At 40.0% G+C, this 19,083-nt stretch overlaps 1 protein-coding gene across 1 annotated transcript in view; it reads left to right on the top strand.

Annotated features, from left to right (window-relative positions):
* The window catches only part of cnih3 (cornichon family AMPA receptor auxiliary protein 3), a 145,237-nt gene extending 128,080 nt beyond the window's left edge, over nt 1-17,157 (top strand). The window contains exon 6 of the mRNA XM_048251299.1: nt 16,478-17,157. Within this exon, the coding sequence (XP_048107256.1) occupies nt 16,478-16,505 (28 nt within the window). The 3' untranslated portion in view covers nt 16,506-17,157. The remainder of the gene's footprint in view (nt 1-16,477) is intronic.
* Nucleotides 17,158-19,083: the final 1,926 nt, after the last annotated feature.

The following is a 19,083-nucleotide window of genomic DNA, read 5'->3' as shown; positions in this document are numbered from 1 at the left end:
AGGATCAACTGAGTGACATCCCAGTTCCTGAGCCTGACTGCCCTGACACCATGAACACTCAGACAACCCCTGCTCGTGTCAGACGGCCTCCAAGCTGGCTTCAGGAATATGTGACTTAATCACATTTAGTTACACTCACATTACACACACACACACACACGCTGAAACTTAATTCTACCATAAATGATATAAAAAAGGTAGCCGGTTAAGGTAGCCGGTTAAAAATGTTTATTATTGCTTGGCTATTGAATATTAATCGTTTTACATATTTCTACTGATACTTACGATTGTTGAGTTTTTGCTTTGTTATTACTATCCTCATTTCTACTTAAACATGATGACACATGAAACATGACATTTTTCTATTACAAATAAGATTCTATAGTAGCCTACACATAGCTCTTGATATTTCCAGTACAGTACGGATTTCTACTTATATTTTAAGTGCTAAAGTAAGACATTTCTAATTACTGCTGTTCTGTCAAAATGCCTGTTCACTACATTTATATCTGTGGTATCATCCTTACGTAAAGGGGGAATGTTGTGTTCTACTGTACATTCGCCAGTAGGTGGCGAGAACGTATTACGCGTTATTGATATGTACGTGTTCTGAATGATAAGAGAGAAGAAGAATACATGGAGAATGAATGAAACGTTACTGCTGTACTGCGTACTTATTTACTTACAAATTACTTACAGTTACTTTGCATACCTACTACCTTATTACTACTTTACAACCTAACAGCTAGCTTTTGCCCTGGGCCTCCGACATCCTTCCCATCCATCTGTGAGCCGGTGATGAACTTCACTGTCTGGTCGAGGGGATTTCTCGGGACAGCAGCTGGAGTTACTCTGCGAGAGATCTGCCGAGGCCGCCGAGCTGTTTAAGACCTGTGAGCTGCCATGCCAACTGCCTGGAGTCTGGATTGAGCAGACTAACGTTAACGTTAACGTTAACGTTAATGTTAACGTTGAAGAACTCTGCATTAGGCCTACGGACCAATAAACTGTCGCTGTAAAAAGTCCACCGAGTTGCTGATCTACAAGATTGCCCACAACTTCGGACTGTTATGCTTCCAGTGATCTCACGACTTCGGACTGTTATGCTTCCAGTGATCTCAAGACTAACAAGTCCTAACGTTAACGTTATCTCCAGACTGCCAGCATAGGCGCCGGAAGCACAGTGGCCAGGGGCCTCACTTTTGGCTCAAAATATCTTTTAATAAACAAAATCATCCACGGAAAAAAAAAAAAAAAACCTCAGCGCAAAAAACGGAGAGAGGTGTGAACCATTATAGCGGCAGTAGCCCGCATCTAATATAGCCTAAAGCTATTTGTGCAGCGTCACTGTTGACAAAACCTTAAACTTTTTGCCCATGGGTCAAAACCGATGAGCAAAACGCCAGCAGAGCGTCCAGGCAACACCCCCAGGGAGCAGACAGCGCTCCACTTTGAGACGTTCATTCTCAATCAATGCAACATGTGTGGAGGGATGGATTTGAAATGTAGCCAAATCCAATAACATTTATTCTGGTCTGGTATGATCGATTGTATTGTAAAGTTCCTGAGTTAAGCGTAATGTCCTCCTGTGCATCGGAGACTCCAACTCTACAGCTCCAGCTGTCACCTCGGGATGGCTTCAAATTGTGCTTTTAATGTATCTGCGGCCTAGGCCTACTGTTTGTTTATTTTCCAGAGGCAGTGGTTGTCATTAGCCTATATTAATTGTGAGAAATTATTGAAGTTATGAATCTGTTGGATAACCACATTTAGCCTATTGCGGGACATGAGATTAAATTAATATCATGTGCAACGTGATATACCCGAAATCTGTAGCCTAAGCTACCAAGCCCTCGCAAGGTTTGTATGATATCACTTAAGATTACCAGCAATGTTCAAATAGACCAGGTTAACCTATTTATTTTTATTTTCTGTGTCCCCGTTTCCCAAAACCACATTTGCTGATGCGAACTTCTGCTGACAAAAAGGAGGCTGCATTTCGTGTGGACATCTTAATGCAGTTTAAGGGTGATTTATGCTTCTTACTTGTGAGCCTACGTGGGTCAGCGGCAGTCATTCTCGCGTTCTCCTTTACAGCAACAAGACACAATTCCTCATAGCCTCGCCCTTTACTCATTGTCTTCATCTTTTTTCCCCCTTTTCAAAAAGTGTGATATTCATACTCAAGTCATTCTGTCTCCCTGTACTTTGGAGACTCCTCTGTAACTCCAGCTGAGGGGCAGTGGTTGTCATTAGCGTATAGTAAAATGTGAACGATTATCAATGATATGATAATACTGTTATGATGATACTGCTTTTATTGCACAACTGAGAATTGGGCTATTACAGTGGGCATCGCTTTCAAATGACCGCTTCATTCGCGCATTACGAGGCGTGAAGCTGCGGGAAGCTTTAGTACCACTTTCAGCCACTGTGCGTCGCTCTGCCACTGTACATCGCTCTGCCTGCCGCCCCTTCTGAAAAAGCAGGATCTACCATTAAACATAATTGTTGCCGAGAGTAATCCCATCCCTTTAATTCAATAACAAAATGTAGTCAATTGACTGCTTGACATGTCATTTTTATTTTTCTGTACAATAAACAAATACATCTGCTTTATATGCTTAGAATTAGGCTACATTCATATTTGGCTAACTTCTGCAGACGCGCAAAGATGATATGAGTCTGTTGCATTTCGTTAGATGTCCGAGTCACGCATAATGTTTGAAAACCACTGGCTCGTAATCACAATAATTTAACACGCGACAGTTGGATACTTTATCATGTTCCCATGCCTACATTTTGGTGAGTAGCATAGAGATTGTTAAAACAATAAAGTGTGGCTCTTCGTTTGGGACATCGAAAACTTATATTTTTAATAGGGTAAACTACCGTCGGAGATGCTGATTTGCAAAGGCTTCGGGATAACATGTTATCTTCACTATCATCAGTCAATGCCCCCTTGATCAAAGTAAGGAATGAAAGAAAAAGTTTGAGAACCACTGGCTTAACTTACCTGCAGTCCAGAACACACAGAATATTGCAACAGAAAGTTGCCTCAAAATCAACTACTATTTGTTCCAACAGCATTCAAACAAAGCCTTTATAAAAGTGAAAAAAAAAAATATTCCATAAGAAGTAAAATAAAATACTGTAACTGTATCCCAAGCTTCAGCTCCCCACGTCTGTGACAGGCAGACGTGACACCGCTAAATTCTCAGCTTGTTTATAGCCTACCCCACACTGAACGCGTAAGACCGCTAGCTAGGCCCATCACTGTGGGGTGCGGTAGCCTACTCTCTGGGATAGTGTTAATTTTGTCACCTATTTTTAATTTAGTCTTAGTCTTAGTCTTGTGACGAAATGTCCTTTTTAGTCTTTGTAATATTTAGTCATTCAAATATCATTTTTGTTAGTCAAGTTTTAGTTGACTAAAAGTCTCGTCATTTTAGTCTAGTTTTAGTCAAAAGAAAACTAAAGGTATCTTAGTCTTAGTCAGTTTTAGTCAACACATTTTAGTCTCTTTTTTATAACAAATTATTTCTGATTACCATTTGAGTCAAATAGTGTTTCACACATCTCAATTTTCCAACAATATTGTGTGTCCACAGGGCTACTCGTCTGTTATAATTACTCATTCTGATTTTTTGTCAGTCAGTATGTTTACATGCACAGGTAAGTCGAGCTACAGTTATAGCTCGGCTGGGATTTGACCATAGACAGTAAAGATTTGACTGGACCACTGTCATATTAAGTAGACCAGTGTTTCTCAAAGTGTGGTCGGGGATCACTGGTGGTCCGCAAGGTATCCCAAGTAGTCCGCGAGCAGATGTGGTAAAATATAATATAGATGAGTTGTTTGCAATATTGAACCAACTTGTATGTAAAAACAGTTCTACAACTAAGATATGCCAGTTTAAATCATACAGTATGAATCCACACAATAAGCAAAGTGCAAAGACAATAAGCAAGGTGGTTCAGTAGGCCTATTGTGTAGACTAATTATAGGCTACTGTTGAAGTTGAAGTAAACTGTATCTTTTTTTTTTTTAGATAGGGTTAGTTAAGTGGTCCTGAAACTGAAAAGGTTTGAGAAACACTGTCATAGGCCAAAGTATTAATGTTTTACTCCCTCACCGCTAGATGGCGATATCTTGTATAAACACAACACATTCCCCAAACAGACTCTCCATCTTAGCCATAGCTAACTTGCTAGCGAACTTTCCATATTAGCTTACTTGCTAGCAAACTTTGCATCATCAGTCTAACTAGTTAAATAGTTGACATTACATGATGAACATTTTCGTATGGACATTCTGGGGGATGTTAATTTGTATGAGAGAAGCTTCAACTTCTGGGTATGTAGCATTGTGGCATAAAGCTTAGATGGTTAGCTTGCTAACTCTGGCAGAAATCTCCAGTGTTCTTGTTCCATGTAGTTTCGTGTTGCAGCCACAGGGTTGCAGCAACAGCACGTAGACTAGCCTACAGGAAAGCTGTTGCGTATGAACTCATTCGGAATATTTTGAAAACGTAACAGCTAGATATTCTGTCTTCTCATTTTGTAGATGAAAATGAAGAGAGATTTTATCTTAGTTTTTATTTCATGCAAAACATTTTAGTCTCGTCTTTTTTCGTCAAAAATAATGCATCTTAAGATAGTCTTAGTCAGTGTTTCAGGACATTACTGCCGTCTCGTCATCGTCTCGTCTTAGTCATGAAAAAAAAAATTGTTGACGAACATATTTCCTCTCGTCTCGTCTGACGAAATTAACACTACTCTGGGATTTAAGTCAAGCAATATAACCATACAAATGTTTCAAAATGAGTAATTTCGGCTTTGTCTGAACTGGCCATTGTAGGCTACGTAAAAAATAAACAAGTAGGCCTAGGCCTATCCCCTATCCAATGATATCGGCAAATGTTTGTTTTCCAAAGTAAGAATTTCACTTCACCATGCACCCTCGACAATGAATAGCTCATTACACTTATGTTACTGTTGAGCGTAGGCCTAACTGGTATCTTCCTTGGTAAGGGAGTTTTTCCTTGCCTCTGTTGCTCTTGGGTGCTCCTTGTTGGTGCCCCCCACCCAATCCCAATCCTCCCCAGCTTTTTTATGCAGCCCTTGCCACCCCCACCCCCATTAATGCACAAATAGGCTGACACCAGACATAATTTCACTGCATTTCTTACTTCCAGTAACTATATGCATGTGACAATAAACTTCCTTGCATCATTACAAACATTATTCTGTGTCCTAAAAACTGGCATTTTATGGCATTGTGTCATGTAATGTCGTTGCAAAATCTAGAGAAATGTGTGATGTGGTCAACATTGGGTTAGACACCAGGGGCCATATTCACAAAGCCTTTTATCTTACCACTAGGAGTAGGCTACTCCTAAATAGCAATAAAAGATTTTAGCTAGGAGTTCCTCTTATTAAGTTATTCACAAAGCCTTTCAGACCTAGCCTAGGCTACTCTTAGTATGGAAAAATGACAACTCCTGAACAGATTCTGGAGCTGAGCGCTCTAGAATCTTTGACTAAGAGTGAGTGAGTCTTCGTTGCTATGGATGACGTTATTACTAATGCACGAGCTTGACTGAAGTGACCACCTTGACTGGCTGATGATTGTAACGCGGGAATGATTCCAAATACCTCCCTTACGATGAGTGGCAGGTGACAGGTCTGAGAATGCGTGCGCTACACAAGGACGGAAGATGATAAATAACTGAATAAAAAGGCCTAGCCTAAATGAATCAAGAGTAAGGCAAAACAAATAGCCTAGTAGCCTAATGAAACATATGGATTGATGTAGTATCTTTGTAAAATTATTAAATTAGCCTAATCTGTTACTATGCATGCCTATGCCTACGTTTGCAAAATAGAACATTTTAATTTGATTCACAATAATGTTACATTTAATTTACATGTTGACAATGAGTAGCCTAGTTTTGGTTGTTGTTGGTGGCGTTATTGCATGATAGTTATACCTACAATGCAAAATTGCTTCCTCACGATTGCAAGCTCCTGTAGCCGCATAGGATTTCAAAACAGGCGAAATGCCACAAAACCGGTTTGTGAATAGGTCTGTGAGTTAGGAGTCATCTCGACTTCTTTTAAGCTGTCACAGCTGGTGGGAAGGTGTGATTTGTTGGGGGCAGGGCAGCGTCGGCGCCAGAGAGCAACTGGTGGGGGAGCTATGAGCACTGACGGGGGGGCACCTCACCTCACTTTTATTCGTTATTTTGCCATATAATAAAGAGCATCCTTCGAGCCTTTTGGATAACTGAATCAATATGATCAAGGGGGGAAATAGTGCAAGAACATAGCGGTCATAGCCGTTGAATAAACTAGCACACAACGTTTAGAATAATAGAATTTTAATAGAATAGCGTTGCATAGGCTACAATACAAGTAAATAGGCTATAACAGACTCACCACTAACACGCCTAGGCTATAGGCTTCACTGTGTCTTTCCATTCCATTTCCATCCATTTCGAAATGTTCTTGTAAGATCCTGCTCAAAAGCAAATTACACATATTGATAATATCACAACATTGCACATAGGCTATGTGATCCCTCAAAATGTTCTTTAAAGTAGCCTACAGAACAAATTCTAACACATTTACGAAGTGGTAAATGCACCAACTGTGATGGAAGTTTAAGAGCAAAGAGGACACTCGGCATGACTTTTAGTATTTTGTGCTGCTCTGACAGTCCACTTTTATTGCCACTTTTAAGTCTACTGTTTTTGAGTTTGGAGAAGTACTTGCAGCGACAGGCTATAGCCTACGAATGCCGACTCCACTGTCGCATTTCCCAGCCAGGGCCCAGTTTCCCGATAACGACGGAGACACGCTCTTAAGAGGGTTTTCTACGATTCATCTTACGATCGTTCGTTTGGTTTTTCTGACTGTTTCCTAACATGCTCGTGGCGTGGAACGCCAAATGCACTGCTCTTAAGATGCTCTTAAGGGGAGCTGTCCACGTTAATAGTTCTGAAATATCCTCTGATTTGATGGTGATGTCAGGTGACTGCACGTCACAGCTATAGGCCTACCGTTTAAGCTTCGGATCTAGGCTACACATTAATTCACATCAATACGAAAATAGAAACACTTTGATATCTGCATGTAAGCATCCCAAGTAGGTTATATACCACACACAGACATAAATAATTGTAATTATTTAAGATTAGATTGTTGCACCATGCAATGCTTTTTCGCTGTGTCACTTAAGAACACGTTTGAAGATAAGAAAGAAGTCGAGTAAGAAAGTGAGGAAATGTGTAGGCTTAGATTTTGATGCAGTAGGCCTACAGACTAAACCACATGTTCCTTTCTCTGCTTGTACCCTTATAGGCCTAGTAAAATATAGCCCTCACTTAGCAAAGATAATGGCAACGTCTCGTTTCATAACTTGATTGCATTTTTGTCCGCTTTTCATCACATTATTATGACCATTAAATGTAGGCTATCCTATTTTGCACGCTAAAATCTAATTCATCACAGGTAAACACAATAAAGAATGGGAATGTAAGTTGGATTATGTATTCTAAGTTGTAATTCCTCTGTATGTCCTGTTGGTGACCTCAGTGAGAAATACTGTTAAGACGCTCTTAGCCGGTAACGAGAACTCTGGAGCACTCGTAGATCTACGAGTGTTTTCACGACGCTCTTAAGCTACGATGGTTTCGGGAAACAGTCGGCAAATCTTAAGACGTTCGTAAGAGGGACTTTACGACGCTCTTAGGCTTAAGATGCTTTCGGGGAACTGGGCCCAGGTCCATGATAGGCTTTTTGTCTGCTTCCAAAAATTTCTGCTTCCAAAAATGTCTCCCTTTGGATAAAGCAAGACCCGTGCTGTGTTGCGCTCACTAAAGGGCGATTCTTAAAGTAGGCCTAGCCTACATCATCCAAAGCACTATCTCCGTTGCTCGAGTTTATCATTAGCACTGGACAATATCGGAAAATATAGGAAATGCGACATGTCAGTTTGGCCCTTTATGGTTTCTGCAATTTAGATTAACAGATCATGCATTCAGCTTGGGTCATCCTGCGGTCATACGAAAAACCATACGACCTTTTACTGGATTTCTTATGCAGCAGTGTCTAAAAACCCTACTGATCGAGATTTATGCTCATTTGGCGGGAGTCGTGGTAAATATATCGGTGGCACTCATTGCAACGGTGTCCAAGTGTGCAGAATCTCTTTTCATCGCGCAGTTTGCATCACCAACAGTAGCATAGTTGACACATGTCATGTTTCATTTTGAGTAGGCTAAGTGTTCAACATCAGTGTTCAATATGGATTTAATTTCAATCATGCATAATAATATTTAGATTTTTTTATGTGAGGGAGAGAACTCAGTTGGGGGGGCATACTGGCCTGTTTGGACGGGCCTGGCCCCCTATGGCCCGCCCTTGACGCCGACGCTGGGGCAGGGCCGGATTAACTGGGCACAAATGTCTGATTCCCCCCCCTGTCCCCCAGCCAACGTGAATCGGGTGGTCAGTTAATAGGACTAGCCTAGGCTAAGGCACGAGCGCATCTGTGAGGCCAAGCCTCACCAAGTAGCCCGTTTGTTTACAACTAACATTACATTTAATTAAACTGCTTATAGGCTATGCCGAAATAGTTTTCAACATTTTGAATATTAGTGTTGGGTGAATTAGGAAATGTTCTCAAAGTAACCTTAGCCTATGGCTGAAAGCTGCTTGGGATCCCCCCCTGTCAAGCGGCACTTATTGTTTCAAAAGGAGTAATTTCGGCTTTGTCGGAACTGAAGAGCTGTGGACGTTACGGCAGGGCATGCCCAATGAAAATAAATTAACGCGAACCCAATGCAACTATAACACAACACAGACCCCTTCTCTCGGCGTCAGTCACTGAAATGAGCGAAACAAAGAACCAGCTCTCTCGCGGCAGTCACTGACATTAGCCTAGAATAAATGCATGGGGGAAAACACTTCCCCATGACAAAGACATCGTAAAACACTGAAAGTTAATATTTTGTCACTAGCAACATACATCTGTCCTTTGTCAAATGTGTTACGTTCCAAGTAGCCTAGTGCATTCTGCTTCATAAAGTTGAACAAATACATTTGCTTATTTCACAGAAAAATATAAATAGCCAGTTTAGGGTCTACAGTGCAGAGTTGGTAAGTTATGGTAGGCCAACTTGGAGTGAACATACAAACAGGGGAATTATTTCTCTAGCTGAGTAGCCTGATTGTAGGCAGGTGCGCTCGTAGACATACGGCCGAACATGCAAGCGCCAATGAATCGTGCTCTTCGGTGTTGTGTGCCTTCTGGTTTCTCCACCTACTGGTTTCCTTGCGCGTGTATGCGCTGCAGCAGTTGTCAGACATTCACAAACAAGTTGTTTTAGGCGGTTTGAAGTCGCTTTTCATACGCCATGAGCACTCGACTACATTACAGCCACTCGGACAAAAGACGTGTAAAAAAATATATGTTTTGAAAACTAGCATTAAACTGGATTCGATCCTGCAAAAGCAACACACGCGTGACTCTCTCCATCCTGATTCCCTACTCTTTGAGCCAACTAGTATGTTACGCGAATTAATTAACTATTGTAGGCTACCATTAATTAACTAGAAAAGCATTTCCTGAAGGAAATACAGTGCATGAAAATGCAAAAAATATGTAAAATATCATACAGAGTAAAAACAAACTACTGGTTGCTAGGTAGATGAGGTTTAATATAGTTGGAATGACTGAACAGTTAAATAAGTGGATAGTTTAAATGGTAAAATTATTTAGGTAGATAGTTGATGATAACTGACACTTGGAATGGCTCTAATGTTTGTTAGTAGTTATGCTAACTATGTTAACAAAGATAATAATGTTAACCAAGTTACTATGCTAATTAGCATGTTAACAATGTTAAAATGCTAACTATGCTAACCATATGACTTAGTTAACTTAGCTAATCATTTTTAGCAGTTATGCTAACTATGCTAACCATGTTACTTACTTAACTTTTGCTAAAAATGCTAACTAGCATGCTAACCATGTGACTTAGCTAACTTAGCTAATCATTTTTAGCAGTTTTGCTAAAAATGCTAACTAGCATGCTAACTATGCTAACCATGTTACTTAGCTAACTTAACTAATCATTTTTAGCAGTTTTGCTAAAAATGCTAACTAACATGCTAACTATGCCAACCATGTTACTTAGCTAACTTAGCTAATCATTTTTAGCCGTTTTGTTAAAAATGCTAACAATGTTAGCAATGTTATCATGCTAACCATGCTAACTAGCTACAGTGGGTAGGAGTCATAGTTGATGACAAGTAACAGTTACAATGGCTGAACAGTTAAATCCATATTGTTTAAAGGGTTAAATTGTTTAACAGTGAAATATTGTAGTGAGGACTTTTATTTTGAAACAGTTTTTGACAGAGGAAGCAGTTGAACAGGATGTGTAGTCTTAATAGGGCCAGTTTGTAAGCTTAAAGCCTGAGACTGGCAGTTGATCCAGGTGGCCTGAACACCTGCCATAGGATTCTAATTGCTGTGATGTCATAAAGGCCCAATGTTAAGTCAATGGGGAAATTTTGAGTAGTTTTTAATTAATAGTTTAAAAAGTATAAAAGTTACAAAGATGAAAAATACAAAGCCCCCATGTCCTAAGTAAGACCTACGTAACATAGTTTGAATGAAGTTTCTACGTTAAACGGTTGAAGCTGCATTAAGTGCGTTAGAAGAAGAATAATAAGAGGAAGAAGCCTAGGAAGAACAGTACAGTGCATTTCCATGCACTGTAAAAAAGCCTTGGAATAACAGTACAGTGCATTTTCATGCACTGTAATAAGAAGCCTAGGAAGAACAGTACAGTGCATTTTCATGCACTGTAATAAGAAGAAGAAGTTGCCTAGGAAGAACAGTACAGTGCATTTTCATGCACTGTAATAACGTAGGCAACACCCAGGTAACATGTTGTCCAGGCTATCTGAAACAAGGGGTTGCCTCTCATCTACAACAACTGGTTACCTTGGGCTGCTACAGTCGTCAGTGCACTGTGCACAATAGGCCTATGCTACTCTTTGTGGTTGATCAACTAAAAATAATAGATGTATTTGGTGATGACGTTATTATAGGCCTAGTATACCTACATTCTGAGAAACTAAATGGTACGAGAAATGATCTACATAGCGCACCAGACCGCGATGTCTTCAAGGGTTGAATGAAGGGAGTTTGCAAAAATTAGTGTATTTTTCAAGTTTTCAATAAACATTCTTAATTTTCGAATGTCTTTGTCAGGGAACATCTGACTTTTAAAAACCATAGGCCTGGTAGTCGCTCAGACAAGGAGTTATAAGATAAAGGCAATACCATTTGTGTCACCTAATGCAGTTCAGTGAATTAGCAAGATACCATCAGAAGCCAAAAATCATAAAGCACAGTGCGCTCTTCCCTGCGCAGGAAGCTGTCTGCGCGTTGTAGGCTAGATTTGCGTGAGTTCTTTCTATCTGCTTTACTTTTGTGAGTTGCGACCACCTAGGCTATGTTATAGACGTTCTATGAGGTATCAGTGTTTAGCTGTGTCACAAAACAATAAGCTTTGTCAGACTACTTTTAAAATGATATTCAGGGCTATATACATTTTAAACACCCGACAAAGCCTTGCGTTAATTCTTAAGGTGGAAAGTGTCAGGAATTTTCATACGAGAGACGCTCTCATTGGTGGTTAGTATATGGAGTAGGGAATTGACAGCAACATATCCAATCACATTATGAGAGATGCTGAATTTAACATAAACTGCAATGTTTGATTTTAAATTAATGTAAATTTAGCCGGGACTGTAAGCTGGCACACGTGGGTGCTCGATGTTTTCAGTGGGTGCCCAAGAGACGGAGCACCCACGGTATCGGCGCCTATGACAAGCGTATCTCGCGGTTGCATCCATTACAAACAAACATGCAATGTGAACGTCTGGGATTGGGGAGAGCACTAAATGCTCTTCTGAATAAGCACGAAGTCAAGCCTTTAAATGTAAAACACTCTTTAATAATCAAAAAAATAAACGCTAATGAAGTAAACTTGTGACCATCAAAAATCGTTTATCGCCTGTAACTCCGTGATAACAGGACGTAACAGGAAGGCATTTGGCTGAGCAACGGAGGTTAATATGCTCTATATTTTGTCCAAATGATGTCTGTCTTATCATCGTTGCACTCGGAGAAAACCAGAATGTTTAATTTGTCCTGCATTTCTTCTACGGCTGCAAACGGGATTCACTCGCCGTTAAAGAAATATTTCTTTATTAGGGCAGGGCAGGCATATTTCTGGCTATTAAATTATTTCTAAACCAGTCTGCTAAAGTCTGTAGTGAAGTCTGTGTAGGGTTTTCCAGCTCCATTTCTTTTTACGAGACACCCTGCTCACTTGAGACCTCTGCCAGTTGTTGCAGCGTCGTTGCAGCGTCACTGGAAAAATACAAATTAAAGTCGCGTGATGCCGCGTGATCCCAGACCGCGAGGGAAGCTGGCCAAGTCAAAGCACTGCCCACTGTAATCGGTTACAAGGTGCTGTCATCTATCTGAAACATCTATTAAGCCTTCTCTGGGTTTGTTGGGTGGGTATTGCAATGTTCAAATAAAGCATGTTACCTATTTCATTTAGTTCACTTCTGTGCGCCTTGTGTGATATCACTCAAGTCTTGCTTTAGTTAATTAGAAAGTTACCACCAGAAGCTCAAAAATGCCGTCATAAGTCGTAAGCTACTTTCTAAATATTCAACATAATCGGAAGCAGCTGCAATTGTAACAGAGACCTGCTGCGTCTACTTTGATAAGCAGCGTCATGAACCGCACTCAAATACGGTAGGCCCTATGTTTTGTTTAACTTCAAATAGCATAGGCTTTGTCTGTCCACTTTTGAAATTACATGCAGGGCTGAACCCCTGCCAAATGCGTGTGTGGTCCTATCTGAAATTATTAGCGTCTGTAGCCATTGGCGCCTGCAGGTGGCTACTCAGTGTTGGGGTCATTACTCAAAAAAGTAATGTATTAGGCCTACACATTACTCGCTACTGTAAAAAAAAAAAAATCTATTGCATTACTTCTTTACTCTCTATGAGGATTAACAAGTTACATTAGGCTACTTTGTTGAAATGTTTCTATGGACATTATAGATATCGTTCCCTTATATTTATTATTTTATTAATTTAGTCCAAACCAAGTTGCGCTGTAGGCCTACCAAGCATTTCTTACAGACAGCTAATCTGCCTTCAAAAGTTAATGAACACGGCACGTCCTAGTGCTTTTAAAAATTGTGCAAGTTCGAATTACTTTATGGAAGTGTTGCTGCCCAGCTCGCACACACTCCTTCATAAAAGTTGAATGGTGACATGCACACAACTTGCAAAACATTGAACTGCTTTGAGTGAAGTGCGCTTGCGAGTTGCGTTCCTTCTGTCATTAATAGCCTGCTAGATGCTCTTCTTCCCACTGAAAACAGTGACAGTCCTAGCTTTTTTGGAATCAATTTGTGGTGTGATTGACATCAGACTAGTCATTAGTTAGTTGTGCACTTCCCGCTTCCCGTTTCCCGCTCAGTAGTAAGGTAATAGCTTTCTCCGATGAGTTTTAGTTATTCGTGTCGCCCTCACCAGAATTCTGAATATCTTTGCTCGCACACTGTAGGAACTGTAATGTGATTACTGACGCCGTTGTAACCCAACTCTGCTCAGCTACTGGTAGCCTAGAGAAAGAATCTCCCGTGTGTAAATTAACTCCAAGTTGGCCTACCCCATAAACTGCATGACAGTAGGCTATTTCTATTTATCTGTAAAATTACCGCATGTGTTTGTTCAACTTTATGAAGCAGAATTACGCAGGCTATTACAAACGCACACATTTTGTTTGCGCAAGAAAGACAAAAATACAGCAGGCGATTTTTTTTTTTTGGGTCGTTATCTGGCCCCTGCACTTTGAAACTCGTTCCGGCGCCCCTGACTGCCAGTGAGTGTAAAGAACTTTGTTGCCATTGCATCGGTTGTGGAGACAGCTGTGCGCAGTTTCACGCGAGTCACCATTGCCCTTGGACATTTTCAGCCGGTTGGGAATTGGACTAATTTTATTTTTAATTTTTATTTATTTTATTTTTTAATTTGTTTGTTGTCTGTCTTGTATGTCTTGGTGTCGGTGCGGCTGGCGACTACGCCATCCGATTGTCTATTGTCTTTGTTAGTCTATGTGTCAATGACAATGTCTTATATGTGGAGCGCTTTGGGTTGCACTCTATGCATGTTAAATGCGCTATACAAATAAAACTGACTTAACTGACTTGACTTGACTTTACAGCATTGTACAATATATTCAATGAAATACCAACATGCTGCATTAAATGGATCCATAATCCAGTCATCCTGAGCACTGCTGGTTGGGAAATATTTTTGAAATAAACTTTGCAGGGATGTGATGTAGGCCTACTGTCTCAAAGACATAATACTGTCGCGATCGAGGCGCCTGTCCCATACTCAAGTTTTTTTGGTGAATGCAGTAATCTTATTTGCTAGGTGAGGTAGGTGCTTGTCTTTGCCTTGTAACTGGACATTTAACTCAAATGTATCGCTAAGATATATCAAATATATCGCTAAGATAGGCCAGCTTCGTCAATAAATGTTTATTAGTGAGCGTGCTTGCAGATTCAAACATCAGCTCTTCCTCCAAGAAGAGGCTGACTCGGAGCTCAAACACGCCAGCGACAGCACTTTACCTCGGGGGAAAGCCACCTTGCCTCGCTGTGAAACAGTACAGCCTTTTGGTCAGCTACCATCTCTTCGCAAAGTCGCGAGGAGAATAGGCGTGCTTTTTAAGGGCGGGTTTTGATGAAATTCACCACTCTCACAACAACGTTCAAAATCTCATGTAGGATCGGGACTAACTAAGCTGCCTTTGACGAAGCACTTCCTGTGAATAACACAGTCGTCCATTCGCGCGATCGGGTGCTACCTGGGCCCAGGCTACAGATAAAAAAAAAATAAAAAAAACTCCTGTTTTTTACGTCAGTTCGCGCCCCACCTGGCATGTCTCCGCGACCCACAGTTTGAGAAACGCTGACTTAAGCCCTCCTTACACTGACAGACTTTGGAAAGATTTGCAAAGATTTGGAAAAGATTTTTGAAAGACTACAGTCTCAGACCCTCTCACATCTAAAGACAAGTAGTAGAGTTGTAAGTCACAGACTATGATTTTACAATGACTAGGGTCATCTTGCAGGGTCACTATTTACAAGACTGCAACTAGATTCCTTTAAATTATTACCCATCGTGCAATAGATAAACAGGAACTGAAATGATAGCCTAGACTAAACTCAAAGTCGTATTTTCGTGTTTCTACAGCATTGTTTCATGCGTGACATCCCTAACCGATATAGAGTTGTTCTGTCACGTGGAAGAGCCGACTTGTATGTATAAGAAATTACAAATATTATAACAATAACAAATAATCATATAGGCTACAGCTGTCGCTTACTTTGCCCCTTCCTGTTTGTTGTTGGAGAGGGGTCACTATTGGTTTTTATAGTTCACGTCACTATTTGCATGAGCCACGACTAGAAAGACTTGCGATAATATTGTAGCGATCTCACTCTCAGATTCACCTTTGGCCAGGACGGCCATTTACTAGAACAGGCAAACTCAGACACAACCAGACATACTAGTATAGGGCAACACAGGGGTAGTCTCAGCCGCACATGCTACACACAATAAGGGTTTACCACACACATCAACACGAGGATAAGCACATGAGCTACAACCAAAGAGACTAACACGCTAACAAATACACAACATGGTAAACGTAACTACAACTATTATAACCGACATTACACATTCTAGCATTCACTCGCACTGCATTCTGGGAGACACTCATTCAACGTTAAACATGTACATCCACCAACGCTACAATATCAAACATGTTTGATATTGTCATAACGGCAAAACTAGAAAAAGACTGACTCCGACTGAATTAAAACCGCTAAGATTGGCACCTTACACTTAACGATCTAGTTGACGGGAACGCGCCATGATTTCTGTCCGATTTTGGAAATGTAATCACCGACTGTGAAAACAGACCAAAATCGTACAATGTAAGGTCGCCATTACTCATATACAAGCAAGTAGTAGAATATTATTGTTACGTTGGCCAAATGGTGAAATGCTAAAATAAGTTTAAGTTATACTGGCACCAAAGCCTTTAACCCCTTTGTAAATCATCCATTCAAAATTAACTTTGTATTGCTGTAATAGTCATTTACATGATCAATATCAGAAATATCTTTCTAATATGTTCAGAAAAATTTGATTTTCATTCGAACGTAGTTATTGTCCATGATTCCAAACTTTTTACCAGACATGTACAAGACAAACCAATTGCATTTTCATTCTTGACTCTGACAGAAGACTTCACTGTGGGTGATGCCCATCTTCTCTTATTTTCTTACAGTATGATCTACTCTCTGGTCCCATCATAACAGAAAATCACACACCACCAAAGGAACTTGATATCAGGGATTGTTTTCTGAAATTCAAGTATTATACAAGCAATGGAAATGCTATCCTTCCTGGACAACATCCCTTTTTGTTGATTGACTGATTAACAGGAATCTTTATATATTTTATTTATCTATTTTGTTTTTAAATGAATGAACATATTCATCACATGTCAACAAAATGTGTTACACTATGTGACCGGAAAAGCAATAGCTGGGCCGCTTTGAACTCTTTGGGTAACAGTTATAGTGACTACATTTAGGATGTAGCAGGAACATGGAGTAACTCAGCAAGTTATTATAAAGTGTGAGCCTGTGATGACATTTACATTTGCTAACTCAAAATTAAATGAAGAGTATAGTGAAATGATTCCAGTCTAATGCAGTGAGTAGTGCTTATTTTGACTTTTGCAAACATTTTGTTTAGATGTCAATTTAGTTTACAAATATCTAGGTTCACCTACAAAGTATTTTCACAGACAATTAAACATGATGGAAATATGTGCTTAATTAGTGAAGCACTATGTCATGTCTGGTTGTAAGTAGAATTATATCTTGGGGTTTTGATGGGGTCCTGAAGACATTTATTTTCCTATACTGACCAGAGAATAATGCATTATCCCACTTACTATGCAGCTACTTGCCAAAATCACACTCTTCACACAATTATCTCTTTTTATTTTGTTTCCATTTTGTGGCTTCTGCTGAGAAAACAAAAATGTCTTCACATCAATCAAACAAAGTTTTGCACAACATATCCTGTTATTACCAGATGTAAATACTGAGAATAACTGATACAGATGTGCTCATAAGTTTACACACCCATGCTAAAGTTGACTAAAAAGAGGAATAAAAAATCATCTTCTACCGATCACCGCTGGGACAGTTGTGTCATGACATGCACACTACACTTTAGGAAATTACACAAACTCATCTCTCAGCGCGAGCCACCTAGCCGCACAGTTGTGTAGCTGTGAAGAGCAGCAACCGAAGTATCATCACAGAGGCTAGTCATTGCTGTCATTGACGCCAATGCTGTCCGAGAACACTTACATTTCTTCTTTTATGGTGTAAAGTAGGTAGCGATAGCCTTTTCACAACAGCGACACCTCTGTTCAGGAGAATACTGCAACTAGTGTTGCGACCACCATGTGTGAGTATAAATAGTTACGGTGATCCTGTGACGTCACATCGCCGCTTGACAGGTTGGTAATGGTGAGTATAATGACCGCATCAGGAGCTAGGGAAAAAGGCTCAGCAGAGACTCTCCTGCAAACCCTAAGATGCACCGGGCTCCCGCAGGAACTCCTCACAAATTTGTACAGGTGACCAAATGGTGAGTGTGCTGGCATACAGCTGTAGGCTACAGTGTAAAGACCTGCAGCGGGTGATTAAAACAGCCCAGAGAATCATTGGTGCCCCTCTCCCAAGCCTTGTGGACATTTACTCCAGTAGGCTGCAGAAAAGAGCAGCAAGCATCAGAGCGGACCCTACACATCCTGGCCATATCATTTTTGACACCCTACCCTCAGGCAGGCTTAGGGTCATGAGGAGTTAGCCTAATAGCTGGTTTGATTTGCATTCAGAGATGATCTTATGGAAAGTACCCCATGCCAATCTCTAGGTATGGTGAAGGATATGTGATGACGTGGGGCTATTTTAATTCCAAAGGCTAAGGGAACTTTATCAGGATGTATAGTATCCTGGATCCATGAAATAACTGGCCTTTAAAGATAAAAATAACATTTAAAGATAAGAAGAACATTTATTTATTTATTGACGATACATTATTCATTCACAAAGATAATTGGTGTCCTTAAATGTTTTTTTTCCTCGTTCTTTTAATTGAGGCATTTGATCAATTTCCAAAAAAATATTTTTATTCCTCTTTTTAGTCAACGAGCGCAACTGTAAACTAATGAATTTACCTGTGTATTGGTTGGAACCACAGGGGCAGAGTTTGAGGTGTATTGTCAGCTCAATCAAGACTGAATAATCCTATGTCAGCTCAATCAATAAACTTAGTGGAGTTGTTTTATTGGATGTTGATTCAGTGATGTTTTATAATTATTTGTTTTCATAGTATTCTTTGTCACCTGCATGCCACTGCACTGCACAGGAATAATAAACCACCAGGAATGTGGTATTGTGCCTAAGACACAATTTCTTGGTAAAGCTGAACTAAACCCATTGCAGGCTTTCCAAATGCATTCAGATAATTGTATTATTGCTGAAACAACTTAGTTGATATAAGAAAAAGACAGGCTTGGTATTGGTATGGGCAGATATCGGTATAGGAAATATCAGACCTTTAGTTACAAGTGCATTTACAAGTGGCAGTCTGTTTTGGAATGCAATCCCAACACAGAAAAAGTTGGGATATTGTAAAATGCAAATAAAAACAGAATGTTATAATCTGCAAATCTCAAAAACCCATATATAAAAAGGACACAGATGACATCAAATGTTGAAATGACAAATTTCATTGAAAGTATATGTTCATTTTGAATTTGATGCCAGCAACATGTTTTCAAAAGTTGTGTAATGATAAAGACAACAA

This window comes from Alosa alosa, chromosome 8 (genome assembly GCF_017589495.1).
Source record: "Alosa alosa isolate M-15738 ecotype Scorff River chromosome 8, AALO_Geno_1.1, whole genome shotgun sequence".
In the NCBI taxonomy this organism is placed as follows: Eukaryota; Metazoa; Chordata; class Actinopteri; order Clupeiformes; family Clupeidae; genus Alosa; species Alosa alosa.
The sequence above is the reverse complement of the archived record's forward strand: the minus strand, read 5'-3'. Positions and strand labels throughout refer to the sequence as shown.